Source organism: Aphelocoma coerulescens, unplaced genomic scaffold (assembly GCF_041296385.1).
Source record: "Aphelocoma coerulescens isolate FSJ_1873_10779 unplaced genomic scaffold, UR_Acoe_1.0 HiC_scaffold_118, whole genome shotgun sequence".
Taxonomy (NCBI): Eukaryota; Metazoa; Chordata; class Aves; order Passeriformes; family Corvidae; genus Aphelocoma; species Aphelocoma coerulescens.
This window is the reverse complement of record NW_027183476.1, coordinates 656,702-675,195: the sequence shown is the minus strand read 5'-3', so window position 1 is coordinate 675,195 and position 18,494 is coordinate 656,702. Positions and strand designations below refer to the sequence as shown.

Genomic DNA, 18,494 nt, shown 5'->3' with positions numbered 1-18,494 from the left:
ATCCCAAAAATGGGGGGTGAGACCCCCAAAAAAGTGGGAGGTGAGATCCCCCAAAAATGGGGGGAGAAATCCCAAAAAAGGGGGGTGAGACCCCCAAAAATGGGGGGTGAGACCCCCAAAAATGGGGGGAGAAATCCCAAAAATGGGGGGAGAAATCCCAAAAATGGGGGGTGAGACCCCCAAAAAGGGGGGTGAGACCCCAAAAATGGGGGGTGAGATCCCCCCAAAAATGGGGGCTGAGACCCCAAAAAGGGGGGGAGAAATCCCCAAAAATGGGGGGTGAGACCCCCAAAAATGGGGGGAGAAATCCCAAAAATGGGGGCTGAGACCTCCAAAACAGGGGGATGAGACCCCCAAAAATGGGGGGCTGAGACCCCAAAAAAGGGGGGTGAGACCCCCAAAAATGGGGGGAGAAATCCCAAAAATGGGGGGTGAGACCCCCAAAAGTGGGGAGAGAAATCCCAAAAAGTGGGGGGTGAGACCCCCAAAAATGGGGGGTGAGACCCCCAAAAAAAGGGGGGGCTCGAGCCAGGCTGAGACCCCCGGCCCCCTCCCCAATTTTTGGGGGGTCTCCCCACCCCCCCCGGGTCTCCCCATCCCCCTCCCCAATTTTTTGGGGGGTCTCCCCTTCCCCCTCCCCCCTCTCTGGGGGTCTCCCCAGCCCCCTCCCCACTTTTTTTGGGTGAGGGTCTCCCCTTCCTCCCGGGGGTCTCCTCGCCGGAATTTTGAGGCGATTTTGGGTCATTTTGGGGTCGATTTGGGGCCAATTTTAGGCTCAATTTGGGGTCATTTTGGGGTCGATTTTAGGCTCGATTTGGGGTCATTTTGGGGTCGATTTAGGGCCAATTTTAGGCTCGATTTTGGGTCAGTTTGGGGTCGATTTGGGGTCGGTTTGGGGCCAATTTTAGGTTCGATTTGGGGTCAGTTTGGGGTCGATTTAGGGCCAATTTTAGGCTCAATTTTGGGTCAGTTTGGGGTCGATTTGGGGCCAATTTTAGGCTCGATTTTGGTTCATTTTGGGGTCGATTTGGGGCCAGTTTGAGGCTCAATTTCGGGTCAGTTTGGGGTCGATTTGGGGCCAATTTTAGGCTCGATTTGGGGTCAGTTTGGGGTCATTTTGGGATCGATTTGGGGCCAGGTTTTTTTGCAATTTTGGGTCATTTTGGGGTCATTTTCGGGTCATTTTGGGGTCGATTTGGGGCCAGTTTTTTGCTAAATTTCGGGTCAGTTTGGGGTCATTTTGGGGTCGATTTGGGGTCATTTTGGGGTCGATTTGGGGCCAATCTTTTGCTAAATTTCGGGTCAGTTTGGGGTCATTTTGGGCTCGATTTGGGGTCATTTTGGGGTCTATTTGGGGTCATTTTGGGGTCTATTCGGGACCAATCTTTTGCTAAATTTCGGGTCAGTTTGGGGTCATTTTGGGCTCGATTCGTGGCCAGTTTTTTGCTAAATTTCGGGTCAGTTTGGGGTCATTTTGGGATCGATTTGGGGCCAGTTTTAGGCTCAATTTCGGGTCAGTTTGGCATCGATTTGGGGCCAATTTTAGGCTCAATTTCGTGTCAGTTTGGGGTCATTTTGGGGTCGATTTGGGGTCATTTTGGGGTCGATTTGGGGCCAATCTTTTGCTAAATTTCGAGTCAGTTTGGGGTCATTTTGGGGTCTATTTGGGGCCAATCTTTTGCTAAATTTCGGGTCAGTTTGGGGTCATTTTGGGGTCGAATTGGGGCCAATTTTAGGCTCAATTTTGTGTCAGTTTGGGGTCATTTTGGGGTCGATTCGGGGCCAGTTTTTTGCTAAATTTCGGGTCAGTTTGGGGTCATTTTGGGGTCGATTTGGGGTCATTTTGGGCTCGATTTGGGGCCAATCTTTTGCTAAATTTCGGGTCAGTTTGGGGTCATTTTGGGCTCGATTTGGGGTCATTTTGGGGTCTATTTGGGGTCATTTTGGGGTCGATTCAGGGCCAATCTTTTGCTAAATTTTGGGTCAGTTTGGGGTCATTTTGGGGTCGATTCGGGGCCAGTTTTTTGCTAAATTTCGGGTCAGTTTGGGGTCATTTTGGGGTCTATTTGGGGTCATTTTGGGGTCGATTCGGGGCCAATCTTTTGCTAAATTTCGGGTCAGTTTGGGGTCATTTTGGGGTCGATTCGGGGCCAGTTTTAGGCTCAATTTTGGGTCATTTTGGGGTCGATTTGGGGCCAGTTTTTTGCTAAATTTTGAGTCAGTTTGGGGTCATAATGGGGTCGGTTTGGGGCCAATTTTAGGCTCAATTTCGGGTCATTTTGGGGTCGATTTGGGGCCAATTTTAGGCTCGATTTCGGGTCAGTTTGGGGTCGATTTGGGGCCAATTTTAGGCTCGATTTGGGGTCAGTTTGGGGTCAGTTTGGGGATCGATTTGGGGCCAGTTTTTTTCACAATTTTGGGTCATTTTGGGTCAGTTTGTGGTCATTTTGGGGTCGATTTGGGGCCAGTTTTTGCTAAATTTCGGGTCAGTTTGGGGTCGAGTTGGGGCCAATTTTAGGCTCAATTTCGTGTCAGTTTGGGGTCATTTTGGGGTCGATTTGGGGCCAATCTTTTGCTAAATTTCGGGTCAGTTTGGGGTCATTTTGGGGTCGAATTGGGGCCAATTTTAGGCTCAATTTCGTGTCGGTTTGGGGTCATTTTGGGCTCGATTTGGGGTCATTTTGGGGTCGATTCGGGGCCAATCTTTTGCTAAATTTCGGGTCAGTTTGGGGTCATTTTGGGGTCTATTTGGGGCCAGTTTTTTGCTAAATTTCGAGTCAGTTTGGGGTCATTTTGGGATCGAATTGGGGCCAATTTTAGGCTCAATTTTGGGTCATTTTGGGGTCGATTGGGGGCCAATCTTTTGCTAAATTTCGGGTCAGTTTGGGGTCATTTTGGGCTCGATTCGGGGCCAATCTTTTGCTAAATTTCGGGTCAGTTTGGGGTCATTTTGGGGTCGATTTGGGGCCAATCTTTTGCTAAATTTGGGGTCAGTTTGGGGTCATTTTGGGGTCGATTCGGGGCCAATCTTTTGCTAAATTTCGGGTCATTTTGGGGTCGATTTGGGGCCAGTTTTTTGCTAAATTTTGAGTCAGTTTGGGGTCATAATGGGGTCGGTTTGGGGCCAATTTTAGGCTCAATTTCGGGTCATTTTGGGGTCGATTTGGGGCCAATTTTAGGCTCGATTTGGGGTCAGTTTGGGGTCCGTTTGGGGATCGATTTGGGGCCAGTTTTTTTCACAATTTTGGGTCATTTTGGGGTCGATTTGGGGTCATTTTGGGCTCGATTCGGGGCCAATCTTTTGCTAAATTTCGGGTCAGTTTGGGGTCATTTTGGGGTCGATTCGGGGCCAATCTTTTGCTAAATTTCGGGTCAGTTTGGGGTCATTTTGGGGTCGATTCGGGGCCAATCTTTTGCTAAATTTCGGGTCAGTTTGGGGTCATTTTGGGGTCGATTTGGGGCCAATCTTTTGCTAAATTTCGGGTCAGTTTGGGGTCATTTTGGGGTCGATTCGGGGCCAATCTTTTGCTAAATTTCGGGTCATTTTGGGGTCGATTTGGGGCCAGTTTTTTGCTAAATTTCGGGTCAGTTTGGGGTCATTTTGGGATCGATTTGGGGCCAATTTTAGGCTCAATTTCGGGTCAGTTTGGGATCGATTTGGGGCCAATTTTAGGCTCAATTTCGTGTCAGTTTGGGGTCATTTTGGGGTCTATTTGGGGTCATTTTGGGGTCTATTCGGGGCCAATCTTTTGCTAAATTTCGAGTCAGTTTAAGGTCATTTTGGGGTCGATTTGGGGTCATTTTGGGGTCGATTTGGGGCCAATCTTTTGCTAAATTTCGAGTCAGTTTGGGGTCATTTTGGGGTCTATTTGGGGCCAATCTTTTGCTAAATTTCGAGTCAGTTTGGGGTCATTTTGGGGTCTATTTGGGGCCAATCTTTTGCTAAATTTCGGGTCAGTTTGGGGTCATTTTGGGGTCGATTTTGGGCCAGTTTTTTGCTCAATTTCGGGTCAGTTTGGGGTCATTTTGTGGTCGATTCGGGGCCAATCTTTTGCTAAATTTCGGGTCAGTTTGGGGTCATTTTTGGGTCGATTCGGGGCCAGTTTTTAGCTAAATTTCGAGTCAGTTTGGGGTCGATTTGGGGCCAATTTTAGGCTCAATTTTGGGTCAGTTTGGGGTCATTTTTGGGTCGATTCGGGGCCAGTTTTTAGCTAAATTTCGAGTCAGTTTGCGGTCGATTTGGGGTCGATTCGGGGCCAGTTTTTTGCTAAATTTCAGGTCAGTTTGGGGTCATTTTGGGGTCGATTCGGGGCCAGTTTTTTGCTAAATTTCGGGTCAGTTTGGGGTCATTTTGGGATCGAATTGGGGCCAATTTTAGGCTCAATTTTGGGTCATTTTGGAGTCGATTTGGGGCCAGTTTTTTGCTAAATTTTGAGTCAGTTTGGGGTCATAATGGGGTCGGTTTGGGGCCAATTTTAGGCTCAATTTCGGGTCATTTTGGGGTCGATTTGGGGCCAATTTTAGGCTCGATTTGGGGTCAGTTTGGGGATCGATTTGGGGCCAGTTTTTTTCACAATTTTGGGTCATTTTGGGGTCGATTTGGGGTCATTTTGGGGTCGATTCGGGGCCAATCTTTTGCTAAATTTCGGGTCAGTTTGGGGTCATTTTGTGGTCGATTCGGGGCCAGTTTTTTGCTAAATTTCGGGTCAGTTTGGGGTCATTTTGGGGTCGATTCGGGGCCAGTTTTTAGCTAAATTTCGAGTCAGTTTGGGGTCATTTTGGGGTCGATTTGGGGCCAATCTTTTGCTAAATTTCGGGTCAGTTTGGGGTCATTTTGGGGTCGATTCGGGGCCAATCTTTTGCTAAATTTCGGGTCATTTTGGGGTCGATTTGGGGCCAGTTTTTTGCTAAATTTCGGGTCAGTTTGGGGTCATTTTGGGATCGATTTGGGGCCAATTTTAGGCTCAATTTCGGGTCAGTTTGGGATCGATTTGGGGCCAATTTTAGGCTCAATTTCGTGTCAGTTTGGGGTCATTTTGGGGTCTATTTGGGGTCATTTTGGGGTCTATTCGGGGCCAATCTTTTGCTAAATTTCGAGTCAGTTTAAGGTCATTTTGGGGTCGATTTGGGGTCATTTTGGGGTCGATTTGGGGCCAATCTTTTGCTAAATTTCGAGTCAGTTTGGGGTCATTTTGGGGTCTATTTGGGGCCAATCTTTTGCTAAATTTCGAGTCAGTTTGGGGTCATTTTGGGGTCTATTTGGGGCCAATCTTTTGCTAAATTTCGGGTCAGTTTGGGGTCATTTTGGGCTCGATTCGGGGCCAATCTTTTGCTAAATTTCGAGTCAGTTTGGGGTCATTTTGGGGTCGATTCGGGGCCAGTTTTTAGCTAAATTTCGAGTCAGTTTGGGGTCATTTTGGGCTCGATTCGGGGCCAGTTTTTTGCTAAATTTCGGGTCAGTTTGGGGTCATTTTGGGCTCGATTTGGGGCCCATTTCTCCCCTTCCTCCCTTTTTCCCCCCTCCCCACTCACCGCCCTCGGAGGTGGCCATGGGCACCCAGCGGCTCCAGGCCGATTGCCCCCGGCTGTCGCGACAGGCGACGCGGGCGAGGTATCGCGAGAAGGGGCGGAGCCCCCCGAGGCGGAGGGCGAAGGGGGGCACGGGGACAGCGCGGGACAGGGCGGGGGCACGGCCCGGCTCCCCCGGCGACACCTGAGGGGACGCCCGAGGTGCCAAAAATCCCCGATGGCCCCAAATGTCCCCAAATCCCCCCCCCACCAAGGTGCCCCAAATGGCCCCCGGTGATGTCCCCGATGTGCCCAAATCCCCCAAACCCCCCCAATGTCCCCAAATCCCCCCAATGTCCCCAAATCCCCCAAACCCCCCCAATGTCCCCAAATCCCCCCAATGTCCCCAATGTCCCCAAACCCCCCCAATGTCCCCAAATCCCCTCAGTGTCCCCAAATCCCCCAACCTCCCCAATGTCCCCAAATCCCCCCAAATCCCCCCAATGTCCCCAAATCCCCCAAACGCCCCCAAATGTCCCCAAATCCCCCAATGTCCCCAACCCCCCCAATGTCCCCAAATCCCCCCAACCCCCCCAATGTCCCCAATGTCCCAAAACCCCCCCAAATGTCCCCAAATCCCCCAATGTCCCCAACCCCCCCAATGTCCCCAAATCCCCCCAAACCCCCCCAATGTCCCCAAATCCCCCCAAATCCCCCCAATGTCCCCAAACCCCCCCAATGTCCCCAAATCCCCCCAACCCCCCCAATGTCCCCAAATCCCCCCAATCCCCCCAACCCCCCCAATGTCCCCAAATCCCCCCAATGTCCCCAAATCCCCCCAACCCCCCCAACCCCCCCAATGTCCCCAAATCCCCCCAAATCCCCCCAATGTCCCCAAATCCCCCCAACCCCCCCAATGTCCCCAATGTCCCCAACCCCCCCCAATGTCCCCAAACCCCCCCAATGTCCCCAAATCCCCCCAATGTCCCAAATCCCCCCAACCCCCCCAATGTCCCCAATGTCCCCAAATCCCCCCAATGTCCCCAAATCCCCCCAACCCCCCCAATGTCCCCAAATCCCCCCAACCCCCCCAATGTCCCCAATGTCCCCAACCCCCCCAATGTCCCCAAATCCCCCCAATGTCCCCAAATCCCCCCAACCCCCCAATGTCCCCAAACCCCCCCAATGTCCCAAATCCCCCAAACGCCCCCAAATGTCCCCAAAATGTCCCCAACCCCCCCAATGTCCCCAAATCCCCTCAGTGTCCCCAAATCCCCCCAACCCCCCAATGTCCCCAAATCCCCCCAACCCCCCCAATGTCCCCAATGTCCCCAAACCCCCCCAATGTCCCCAAATCCCCCCAAACCCCCCCAATGTCCCCGCTGTCCCCTCACCTGCACCGTGCACTCCCGGGGGCCACTGGCCCCGCTGGCCCCGCTGGCCCCGCTGGCCCCGCTGGCCCCGCTGGCCCCGGGCTCCCAGGTGACCTCGAGCCACCGCGGCCCCCCCCGCACCAGCCCCAGGTTTTGGGGGGCCTGGGCCACCACTGGGGGGGGGGGGGAAGGGGGGGAGGTCACGGTCAGGGCCACCAACCCCCCCCCCGATGTCCCCAAATGTCACCCCAGAGCCACCAACCCACCCCAAATCCCCCCCACGAGGTCACCAAATGGCACCCGATGTCACCCCAAATGTCCCCAAGGGTCACGCCGGACCCCCCAAAGTCACCCTGAGGCACCAAATGTCCCCAAATGTCCCCAGGGGTCACCCCAAATGTCACCCCAAGGTCCCCAAGGTCCCCAAATGTCCCCAAATGTCCCCAAGGGTCACCCCAGACCCCCCAAGTGTCACCCCAAGGTCCCCAAATGTCCCCAAGGGTCACCCCAAATGTCACCCCAAGGTCCCCAAATGTCCCCAAGGGTCACGCCAGACCCCCCAAAGTCACCCTGAGGTCCCCAAATGTCCCCAAATGTCCCCAAATGTCACCCCAAGGTCCCCAAATGTCCCCAAGGGTCACGCCAGACCCCCCAAGTGTCACCCAGAGGGCACCAAATGCCACCCTGAGGTCCCCAAATGTCCCCAAATGTCTTCAAATGTCCCCAAATGTCACCCCAAGGTCCCCAGATGTCCCCAAGGGTCACCCCAGACCCCCCAAATGTCACCCCAGACCCACCCCGAGGTCCCCAAATGTCCCCAGGGGTCACCCCAGACCCCCCAAATGTCACCCCAAGGTCCCCAAATGTCCCCAAGGGTCACCCCAGACCCCCCAAATGTCACCCAGAGGGCACCAAATGTCCCCAAATGTCCCCAAGGGTCACCCCAAATGTCACCCCAAGGTCCCCAAATGTCCCCAAGGGTCACCCCAAGTGTCACCCCAAGGGCCCCAAATGTCCCCAGGGGTCCCCAAATGTCCCCAGGGGTCACCCCAGACGCCCCAAATGTCACCCCAGACCCACCCCAAGGTCCCAAATGCCACCCTGAGGTCCCCAAATGTCCCCAAATGTCCCCAAATGTCACCCCAGACCCCCCAAATGTCACCCCAGACCCACCCCGAGGTCCCCAAATGTCCCCAAATGTCCCCAAATGTCCCAAAATGTCCCCCCAGACCCCCCAAAGTCACCCTGAGGTCCCCAAATGTCCCCAGGGCTGATTTTGGATTGAATTTTGCTCAGTTTCAGGCCAATTTCGGGGTCCATTTTGATGCCGATTTTTCATCAATTTCGTTCCGATCCCAGGCCGATTTTGGGTCAATTTCAGCCCAATTTGGGGCCGATTTCGGGTTGAGTTTTGGTCGATATGGGGTCAACTTTGTTCCAATTTTGGGTTAATTTTGGGGTCAATTTGGGCCAATTTTCGCTGACTTTGTGTCAATTTTTTTGCCTGCTTTGGGGCCGATTTTGGATCGAATTTTGGTCAATTTTCAGCCAATTTTGTGCCAATTTTATGCCAATTTTTGATCAATTTCATTCCAATTTTGGGGTCAATTTTTTGCCCGCTTTGGGGCCAATTTTGGATCAAATTTTCCTCAATTTCCTGCCAATTTTGGGGTCAATTTTGTGCCAATTTTGGATCAATTTTGACTCCATTTTGTGTCCGATTCCAGGCCAATTTTGGGTCAATTTCAGCCCAATTTGGGGTCAATTTTGGGGTCGATTTTGGACCAATTTGGGGTCAATTTTGGGGTCACTTTTGAACCAATTTGGGGTCAATTTGGGGTCAGTTTGGGGTCAATTTTGGATCAAGTTTTAGATCCCTATTTGGTCAACTTTGTTCCAATTTTGGGTTAATTTTTGGGTCAATTTGGGCCAATTTTATGCCTTGTGTCCATTTTTGGGGTCAATTTTGTGCCAATTTTCAGCCAATTTTCGATCAATTTCGCTCCGATCCCAGGCCGATTTTGGGTCAATTTCAGCCCAATTTGGGGCCGATTTTGGGTTGAATTTTGGTCGATATGGGGTCAACTTTGTGCCAATTTTGGTTCAATTTTTGGGTCAATTTGGGCCAATTTTCAGCCAACTTTGTGTCAACTTTTTGGGTCAATTTTGTGCCAATTTTTGATCAATTTCGTTCCAATTTCAGGCCGATGTTGGGTCAATTTTTTTCCCTCTTTGGGGCTGATTTTGGATCAAATTTTCCTCAATTTCCTGCCAATTTCGGGGTCAAATTAATTCCAATTTTTCCTCAATTTTGTCACCATTCTGTGTCCGATCCCAGGCCAATTTTGGGTCAATTTACGCCCAATTTGGGGCCGATTTCGGGTTGAGTTTTGGTTGATATGGGGTCAACTTTGTTCCAATTTGGGGTTAATTTTGGGGTCAATTTGGGCCAATTTGGGGTCAATTTTGGATCAATTTCAGCCCCATTTGGGTCAATTTTGGATCAAGTTTTAGATCCCTATTTGGTCAACTTTGTTCCAACTTTGGGTCAATTTTTGGGTCAATTTGGGCCAATTTTCAGCCAACTTTGTGTCCATTTTTTGGGTCAATTTTATGCCAATTTTTGATCAATTTGTTCCAATTTCAGGCCAATTTCGGGGTCAATTTTTTGCCCATTTTGGGGCCAATTTTGGATCAAATTTTCCTCAATTTCCTGCCAATGTTGGGGTCAATTTTGTGCCAATTTTGGATCAATTTTGACTCCATTCTGTGTCCGATTCCAGGCCAATTTTGGGTCAATTTCAGCCCAATTTGGGGTCAATTTTGGGGTCGATTTTGGACCAATTTGGGGTCAATTTGGGGTCAGTTTGGGGTCAATTTTGGATCAAGTTTTAGATCCCTATTTGGTCAACTTTGTTCCAATTTTGGGTTAATTTTTGGGTCAATTTGGGCCAATTTTATGCCTTGTGTCCATTTTTGGGGTCAATTTTATGCCAATTTTCAGCCAATTTTCGATCAATTTCGTTCCGATCCCGGGCCGATTTTGGGTCAATTTCAGCCCAATTTGGGGCCAATTTTGGGTTGAATTTTGGTCGATATGGGGTCAACTTTGTTCCAATTTTGGGTCAATTTTTGGGTCAATTTGGGCCAATTTTCAGCCAACTTTGTGTCAACTTTTTGGGTCAATTTTGTGCCAATTTTTGATCAATTTCGTTCCAATTTCAGGCCGATGTTGGGTCAATTTTTTTCCCTCTTTGGGGCTGATTTTGGATCAAATTTTCCTCAATTTCCTGCCAATTTCGGGGTCAAATTAATTCCAATTTTTCCTCAATTTTGTCACCATTCTGTGTCCGATCCCAGGCCAATTTTGGGTCAATTTCAGCCCAATTTGGGGCCGATTTCGGGTTGAGTTTTGGTTGATATGGGGTCAACTTTGTTCCAATTTGGGGTTAATTTTGGGGTCAATTTGGGCCAATTTGGGGTCAATTTTGGATCAATTTCAGCCCCATTTGGGTCAATTTTGGATCAAGTTTTAGATCCCTATTTGGTCAACTTTGTTCCAACTTTGGGTCAATTTTTGGGTCAATTTGGGCCAATTTTCAGCCAACTTTGTGTCCATTTTTTGGGTCAATTTTATGCCAATTTTTGATCAATTTGTTCCAATTTCAGGCCAATTTCGGGGTCAATTTTTTGCCCATTTTGGGGCCAATTTTGGATCAAATTTTCCTCAATTTCCTGCCAATTTGGGGGTCAATTTTGTGCCAATTTTGGATCAATTTTGACTCCATTCTGTGTCCGATTCCAGGCCAATTTTGGGTCAATTTCAGCCCAATTTGGGATCAATTTTGGGGTCGATTTTGGACCAATTTGGGGTCAATTTGGGGTCAGTTTGGGGTCAATTTTGGATCAAGTTTTAGATCCCTATTTGGTCAACTTTGTTCCAATTTTGGGTTAATTTTGGGGTCAATTTGGGCCAATTTTATGCCTTGTGTCCATTTTTGGGGTCAATTTTGTGCCAATTTTCAGCCAATTTTTGATCAATTTCGCTCCGATCCCAGGCCGATTTTGGGTCAATTTCAGCCCAATTTGGGGCCGATTTTGGGTTGAATTTTGGTCGATATGGGGTCAACTTTGTTCCAACTTTGGGTTAATTTTGGGGTCAATTTGGGCCAATTTTATGCCTTGTGTCCATTTTTGGGGTCAATTTTGTGCCAATTTTTGATCAATTTCCCTCTGATCCCAGGCCAATTTTGGGTCAATTTTTAGCCCAATTTGGGGTCGATTTTGGGGTCAATTTTGAACCAATTTGGGGTCAATTTTGGATCAAGTTTTAGATCCCTATTTGGTCAACTTTGTTCCAACTTTGGGTCAATTTTTGGGTCAATTTGGGCCAATTTTCAGTCAACTTTGTGTCCATTTTTTGGGTCAATTTTCAGCCAATTTTCGATCAATTTCCCTCCGATCCCAGGCCGATTTTGGGTCGATTTCAGCCCGTTTTGGGGCCGATTTTGGATCAAATTTTGCGCTCAGCCCCTCCCCCGGCCCCCCCGGGTGCCCTCCCCTCCGGCCCCGGTGCCGCCCCCTCACCGGTGACGGCGGCGCTGCGGGACGTGGCGACGCCGCGGGCGTTGTGCGCCTCGCACGAGAAGGAGCTGCTGCGGTTCAGCCCTGCGGGGACGGGGGCCATGAATTTTGGGGGTCTGGTGACGAATTTTGGGGGTTGGTGACAAATTTTGGGGGTTGGTGACGAATTTTGGGGGTTCGGAGAGAAATTTTGGGGGTCTGGTGACAAATTTTGGGGGTCTGGTGACAAATTTTGGGGGTTTGGAGAGAAATTTTGGGGGTCTGGTGACAAATTTTGGGGGTTCGGAGAGAAATTTTGGTGGTTGGTGACAAATTTTGGGGGTTCGGAGAAAAATTTTGGGGGTTTTTGACAAATTTTGGGGGTCTGGTGACAAATTTTGGGGGTTTGGTGAGAAATTTTGGGGGTCTGGTGATGAATTTTGGGGGTCTGGTGATGAATTTTGGGGGTTGGTGACAAATTTTGGGGGTTTGGAGAAAAATTTTGGGGGGTTTTTGACAAATTTTGGGGGTCTGGTGATGAATTTTGGGGGTTGGTGACAAATTTTGGGGGTTTGGAGAAAAATTTGGGGAGTTTTTGACAAATTTTGGGGGTCTGGTGACAAATTTTGGGGGTTTGGTGAGAAATTTTGGGGGTCTGGTGATGAATTTTGGGGGTCTGGTGATGAATTTTGGGGGTTGGTGACAAATTTTGGGGGTTTGGAGAAAAATTTGGGGGGTTTTTGACAAATTTTGGGGGTCTGGTGATGAATTTTGGGGGTCTGGTGACAAATTTTGGGGGTTCGGAGAGAAATTTTGGGGGTCTGGTGACAAATTTTGGGGGTTTGGAGAAAAATTTGGGGGGTTTTTGACAAATTTTGGGGGTCTGGTGATGAATTTTGGGGGTCTGGTGATGAATTTTGGGGGTTGGTGACAAATTTTAAGGGTTTGGAGAAAAATTTGGGGGGTTTTTGACAAATTTTGGGGGTCTGGTGATGAATTTTGGGGGTTGGTGACGAATTTTGGGGGTTCGGAGAGAAATTTTGGGGGTTGGTGACAAATTTTGGGGGTTCGGAAAAAAATTTTGGGGGTTGGTGACAAATTTTGGGGGTTTGGTGAGAAATTTTGGGGGTCTGGTGACGGATTTTGGGGGTCTGGTGATGAATTTTGGGGGTCTGGTGACGAATTTTGGGGGTTTTGACAAATTTTGGGGGTTGGGTGACAGAATTTCGGGGTTGGTGACGAATTTTGGGGGTCTGGTGATCAATTTTGGGGGTTGGTGACGAATTTTGGGGGTTTGGAGAAAAATTTGGGGGGTTTTTGACAAATTTTGGGGGTTGGGTGACAGAATTTCGGGGTTGGTGACGAATTTTGGGGGTCTGGTAATGAATTTTGGGGGTCTGGTGACGAATTTTGGGGGTTTTTGACAAATTTTGGGGGTTGGGTGACAGAATTTCGGGGTTGGTGACGAATTTTGGGGGTCTGGTGATCAATTTTGGGGGTTGGTGACGAATTTTGGGGGTTTGGAGAAAAATTTGGGGGGTTTTTGACAAATTTTGGGGGTTGGGTGACAGAATTTCGGGGTTGGTGACGAATTTTGGGGGTCTGGTAATGAATTTTGGGGGTTGGTGACAAATTTTGGGGGTTGGGGACAAATTTTGGGGGTCTGGTGATGAATTTTGGGGGTTTTTGACAAATTTGGGGGGTTGGGTGACAGAATTTGGGAGTTGGGTGACAAATTTTGGGGGTCTGGTGATGAATTTTGGGGGTTGGTGACAAATTTTGGGGGTTCGGAGAGAAATTTTGGTGGTTGGTGACAAATTTTGGGGGTTCGGTGAGAAATTTTGGGGGTCTGGTGACAAATTTTGGGGGTTTGGTGACAAATTTTGGGGGTCTGGTGATGAATTTTGGGGGTCTGGTGACGAATTTTGGGGGTCTGGTGATCAATTTTGGGGGTTGGTGAAAGATTTGGGGGGTTCCAGAGAAAAATTTTGGGGGTTGGGGACAAATTTTGGGGTTTTTGGACAAATTTTGGGGGTTGGGTGATGAATTTTGGGGGTTGGAGACAGATTTTGAGGGTTGATGAAAGATTTTGGGGGTCCAGAGAGAAATTTTGGGGGTTCCAGAGAAAAATTTTGGGAGTTGGTGACAAATTTTGGGGTCAAATGACAAATTTTGGGTTTTTTGACAAATTTTGGGGGTCTGGTGACAGAATTTGGGGGTTGGGGACAAATTTTGGGGGCTGATGAAAAATTTTGGGGGTTGGTGACAAATTTTGGGGTCCAGTAACAAATTTTGGGGGTTGGGTGTGAAATTTTGGGGGTTAATGAAAGATTTTGGGGGTTGATGACAAATTTTGGGGGGTCCAGTAACAAATTTTGGGGGTTGGGCGAAAAATTTTGGGGATTTGTGACAAATTTTGGGGTTCCGGTGACAAATTTTGGGTGTTGGAGACAAATTTTGGGGGGGCTTTGGGTGTCCCCACTCCCCCCCCCCCCTTGGTGACATCCCAGGTCCCCCCCCAATGTCCCCGATGGCCCCAAAATCCCCCAAATTCCCCCCAAAATTTCCCCCCAAATCCCCCAAATCCTCCGAAACTCCCCAAATCCCCCCAAATTCCCCCAAATCCCCTCAAATCCCCCCAAATTCCCCCCTTTTCCTTCCCCCAAATTCTTCCAAATCCCCCCAAATTCTCCCCTTTTCCTCCCCCAAATTCCCCCAAAAATCCCCCAAAACCCCCAAAATTTCCCCCCAAATCCCCCAAATCCCCCAAACTCCCCCAAATTTCCCCCAGATTCCCCCAAATTCCCCCAAATCCCCCCAAATTTTCCCCTTTTCCTCCCCCCAAATTCCCCTAAATGCCCCCAAATTCTCCCAAATTCCCCCAAATCCCCCCAATTCTCCCCAAATCCACCCAAAATCCCCCAAATCCCCCCAAATTCCCCCAAATTCCCCTGAATTCCCCCAAATTTCCTCATTTTCCTCCCCCCAAATCACCCCAAATTCTTCCCAATCCCCCCAAATTCCCCCCTTTTCCTCCCCCAAAATTCCCCCAAAACGCCCCAAAATCCCCCCAAATCCCCCAAACTCCCCCAAATTTCCCCCAATTCCACCAAATTCCCCCAAATCCCCCCTTTTCCTCCCCCCAAATTCCCCTGAAATCCCCCAAAATTCCACTCAAATCCCCGCAAATTCCCCCAAAATTCCCCCAAATTCCCCCAAATCCCCCAAACCCCCCCAGATTCCCCCAAATTTCCCCAAATCCACCCCAAATCCTCCCAAATTCCCCCTTTTTCCTCCCCCCAAATTTCCCCAAATGCCCCCAAATTCTCCCAAATTCCCCTGAAATCCCCCAAATCCACCCGAAATCCCCCAAATCCCCCCAAATTCCCCCCTTTTCCTCCCCCCAAATCCCCCAAATTCCCCCAAATTCCCCAAAATCCCCCAAATCCCCCCAAACCCCCCCAAATTCCCCCAAATGTCCCCGTGCCCCCCTGGGGCAATTTTGGGATCAATTTTGGGATCAGTTTTTGGGCACTCTTGGGCCAATTTTGGGATCAATTTTGGGGCCGCTGTTGGAGCAGTTTTGGTCGATTTTGGGATCAATTTTGGGTGGATTTTGGAATTGATTTTGGGTGGATTTGGGGCCGATTTTGGGGTTGATTTCAGGGGGATTTTGAGTTAATTTTGGGGCCGATTTGGGGTCGATTTTGGGGCTGGTTTTGGGATGATTTCAGGGTGATTTGGGGTCGATTTTGGGGCCGATTTTGGGATGATTTTGGGATGATTTCAGGGTGATTTGGGGTCGATTTTGGGGTGATTTGGGGTCGATTTTGGGGCTGGTTTTGGGATGATTTCAGGGTGATTTGGGGTCGAGTTTGGGGCTGAATTGGGGTCGGTTTTGGGGCCGATTTGGGGTCGATTTGGGACTGATTTTGTGTCAATTTTGGGGCCGATTTGGGGTCGATTTTGGGACTGATTTTGTGTCGATTTTGGGGCAGATTTGGGGTCGATTTCTGGGGGGACTTGGAGCAATTCCGGGGTGATTTTGGGGTCGATTTTGGGGCCGATTTGGGGTCGATTTTGGGGCTGGTTTTGGGATGATTTCAGGGTGATTTGGGGTCGATGTTGAGGCCGATTTGGGGTCGATTTTGGGGCCGATTTTGGGGTCGATTTTGGGACTGATTTTCTGTCGATTTTGGGGCCGATTTGGGGTCGATTTTTGGGGGGACTTGGAGCAATTCCGGGGTGATTTTGGGAGCGATTTTGGGGTCGATTTTGGGGCGGATTTGGGGTCGATTTTGGGGCTGGTTTTGGGATGATTTCAGGGTGATTTGGGGTCGATGTTGAGGCCGATTTGGGGTCGATTTTGGGGCCGATTTTGGGGTCGATTTTGGGACTGATTTTCTGTCGATTTTGGGGCCGATTTGGGGTCGATTTTGGGGCCGATTTTGGGATGATTTCAGGGTGATTTGGGGTCGATTTTGGGGCCGATTTGGGGTCGATTTTGGGGCCGATTTTGGGGTCGATTTTGGGACTGATTTTCTGTCGATTTTGGGGCCGATTTGGGGTCGAGTTTGGGGCTGGTTTTGGGATGATTTCAGGGTGATTTGGGATCGATTTTGGGGTGATTTGGGGTTGATTTTGGACTGATTTTGTGTCGATTTTGGGGCCAATTTGGGGTCGATTTTGGGGCCGATTTTGGGATGATTTCAGGGTGATTTGGGGTCGATTTTGGGGCCGATTTGGGGTCGATTTTGGGGCTGGTTTTGGGATGATTTCAGGGTGATTTGGGGTCGATTTTGGGGTGATTTGGGGTCGATTTTGGGGCCGATTTGGGGTCGATTTTGGGACTGATTTTGTGTCGATTTTGGGGCCGATTTGGGGTCGATTTTGGGGCTGGTTTTGGGATGATTTCAGGGTGATTTGGGGTCGATTTTGGGGTGATTTGGGGTCGATTTTGGGGCCGATTTGGGGTCGATTTTGGGGCTGGTTTTGGGGTGATTTCAGGGTGATTTGGGGTCGATTTTGGGGCCGATTTGGGGTCGATTTTGGGGTGATTTGGGGTTGATTTTGGGGCTGGTTTGGGGATGATTTCAGGGTGATTTGGGTTCGATGTTGAGGCCGATTTGGGGTCGATTTTGGGATGATTTTGTGATGATTTCAGGGTGATTTGGGGTCGATTTGGGGGCCGATTTTGGGATGATTTTGGGATGATTTCAGGGTGATTTGGGGTCGATTTTGGGGTGATTTGGGGTCGATTTTGGGGCTGGTTTTGGGATGATTTCAGGGTGATTTGGGGTCGATGTTGAGGCCGATTTGGGGTCGATTTTGGGGCCAATTTGGGGTCGATTTTGGGGCTGGTTTTGGGATGATTTCAGGGTGATTTGGGGTCGATTTTGGGGTGATTTGGGGTCGATTTTGGGCTGATTTTGTGTCGATTTTGGGGCCGATTTGGGGTCGATTTTGGGGCTGGTTTTGGGATGATTTCAGGGTGATTTGGGGTCGATTTTGGGGTGATTTGGGGTCGATTTTGGGGCTGGTTTTGGGATGATTTCAGGGTGATTTGGGGTCGAGTTTGGGGCTGAATTGGGGTCGGTTTTGGGGCCGATTTGGGGTCGATTTGGGACTGATTTTGTGTCGATTTTGGGGCCGATTTGGGGTCGATTTGGGGCTGATTTTGTGTCAATTTTGGGGCCGATTTGGGGTCGATTTTGGGGCTGGTTTTGGGATGATTTCAGGGTGATTTGGGGTCGAGTTTGGGGCTGAATTGGGGTCGGTTTTGGGGCCGATTTGGGGTCAATTTGGGACTGATTTTGTGTCAATTTTGGGGCCGATTTGGGGTCGATTTTGGGGCTGGTTTTGGGATGATTTCAGGGTGATTTGGGGTCGATTTTGGGGTGATTTGGGGTCGGTTTTGGGGCCGATTTGGGGTCGATTTTTGGGGGGACTTGGAGCAATTCCGGGGTGATTTTTGGGAGCAATTTTGGGGTCGATTTTGGGGCCGATTTGGGGTCGATTTTGGGGCTGGTTTTGGGATGATTTCAGGGTGATTTGGGGTCGAGTTTGGGGCTGAATTGGGGTCGATTTTGGGGCTGGTTTTGGGATGATTTCGGGGTGATTTGGGGTCGATTTTGGGGTGATTTGGGGTCGATTTTGGGGCTGGTTTTGGGATGATTTCAGGGTGATTTGGGGTCGATTTTGGGGTGATTTTGTGTCGATTTTGGGGTGATTTTGTGTCAATTTTGGGGCCGATTTGGGGTCGATTTTGGGGCTGGTTTTGGGATGATTTCAGGGTGATTTGGCGTCGAGTTTGGGGCTGAATTGGGGTCGGTTTTGGGGCCGATTTGGGGTCAATTTGGGACTGATTTTGTGTCAATTTTGGGGCCGATTTGGGGTCGATTTTGGGGCTGGTTTTGGGATGATTTCAGGGTGATTTGGGGTCGATTTTGGGGTGATTTGGGGTCGGTTTTGGGGCCGATTTGGGGTCGATTTTTGGGGGGACTTGGAGCAATTCCGGGGTGATTTTTGGGAGCAATTTTGGGGTCGATTTTGGGGCCGATTTGGGGTCGATTTTGGGGCCGATTTTGGGATGATTTCAGGGTGATTTGGGGTCGATTTTGGGGCCGATTTGGGGTCGATTTTGGGGCTGGTTTTGGGATGATTTCGGGGTGATTTGGGGTCGATTTTGGGGTGATTTGGGGTCGATTTTGGGGCTGGTTTTGGGATGATTTCAGGGTGATTTGGGGTCGATTTTGGGGTGATTTGGGGTCGATTTTGGGGCCGATTTGGGGTCGCTTTTGGGACTGATTTTGTGTCGATTTTGGGGCCGATTTGGGGTCGATTTTGGGGCTGGTTTTGGGGTGATTTCAGGGTGATTTGGGGTCGATTTTGGGGCCGATTTGGGGTCGATTTTGGGGTGATTTGGGGTCGATTTTGGGGCCGATTTGGGGTCGATTTTGGGGTGATTTGGGGTTGATTTTGGGGCTGGTTTTGGGATGATTTCAGGGTGATTTGGGGTCGATCTGGGGGCCGATTTTGGGATGATTTTGG

At 49.6% G+C, this 18,494-nt stretch overlaps 1 protein-coding gene across 1 annotated transcript in view; it reads right to left on the bottom strand.

The window, feature by feature from the left end:
- LOC138100611 (tyrosine-protein kinase receptor UFO-like) overlaps positions 1-18,494 on the bottom strand; it is a 53,804-nt gene that overhangs the window by 26,425 nt on the left and 8,885 nt on the right. The window contains exons 5-7 of the mRNA XM_068998486.1: positions 11,469-11,549; positions 6,903-7,054; positions 5,533-5,713 (exon numbers count right to left, since the gene is read on the bottom strand). Of these exons, the coding sequence (XP_068854587.1) occupies positions 5,533-5,713; positions 6,903-7,054; positions 11,469-11,549 (414 nt within the window). The remainder of the gene's footprint in view (positions 1-5,532; positions 5,714-6,902; positions 7,055-11,468; positions 11,550-18,494) is intronic.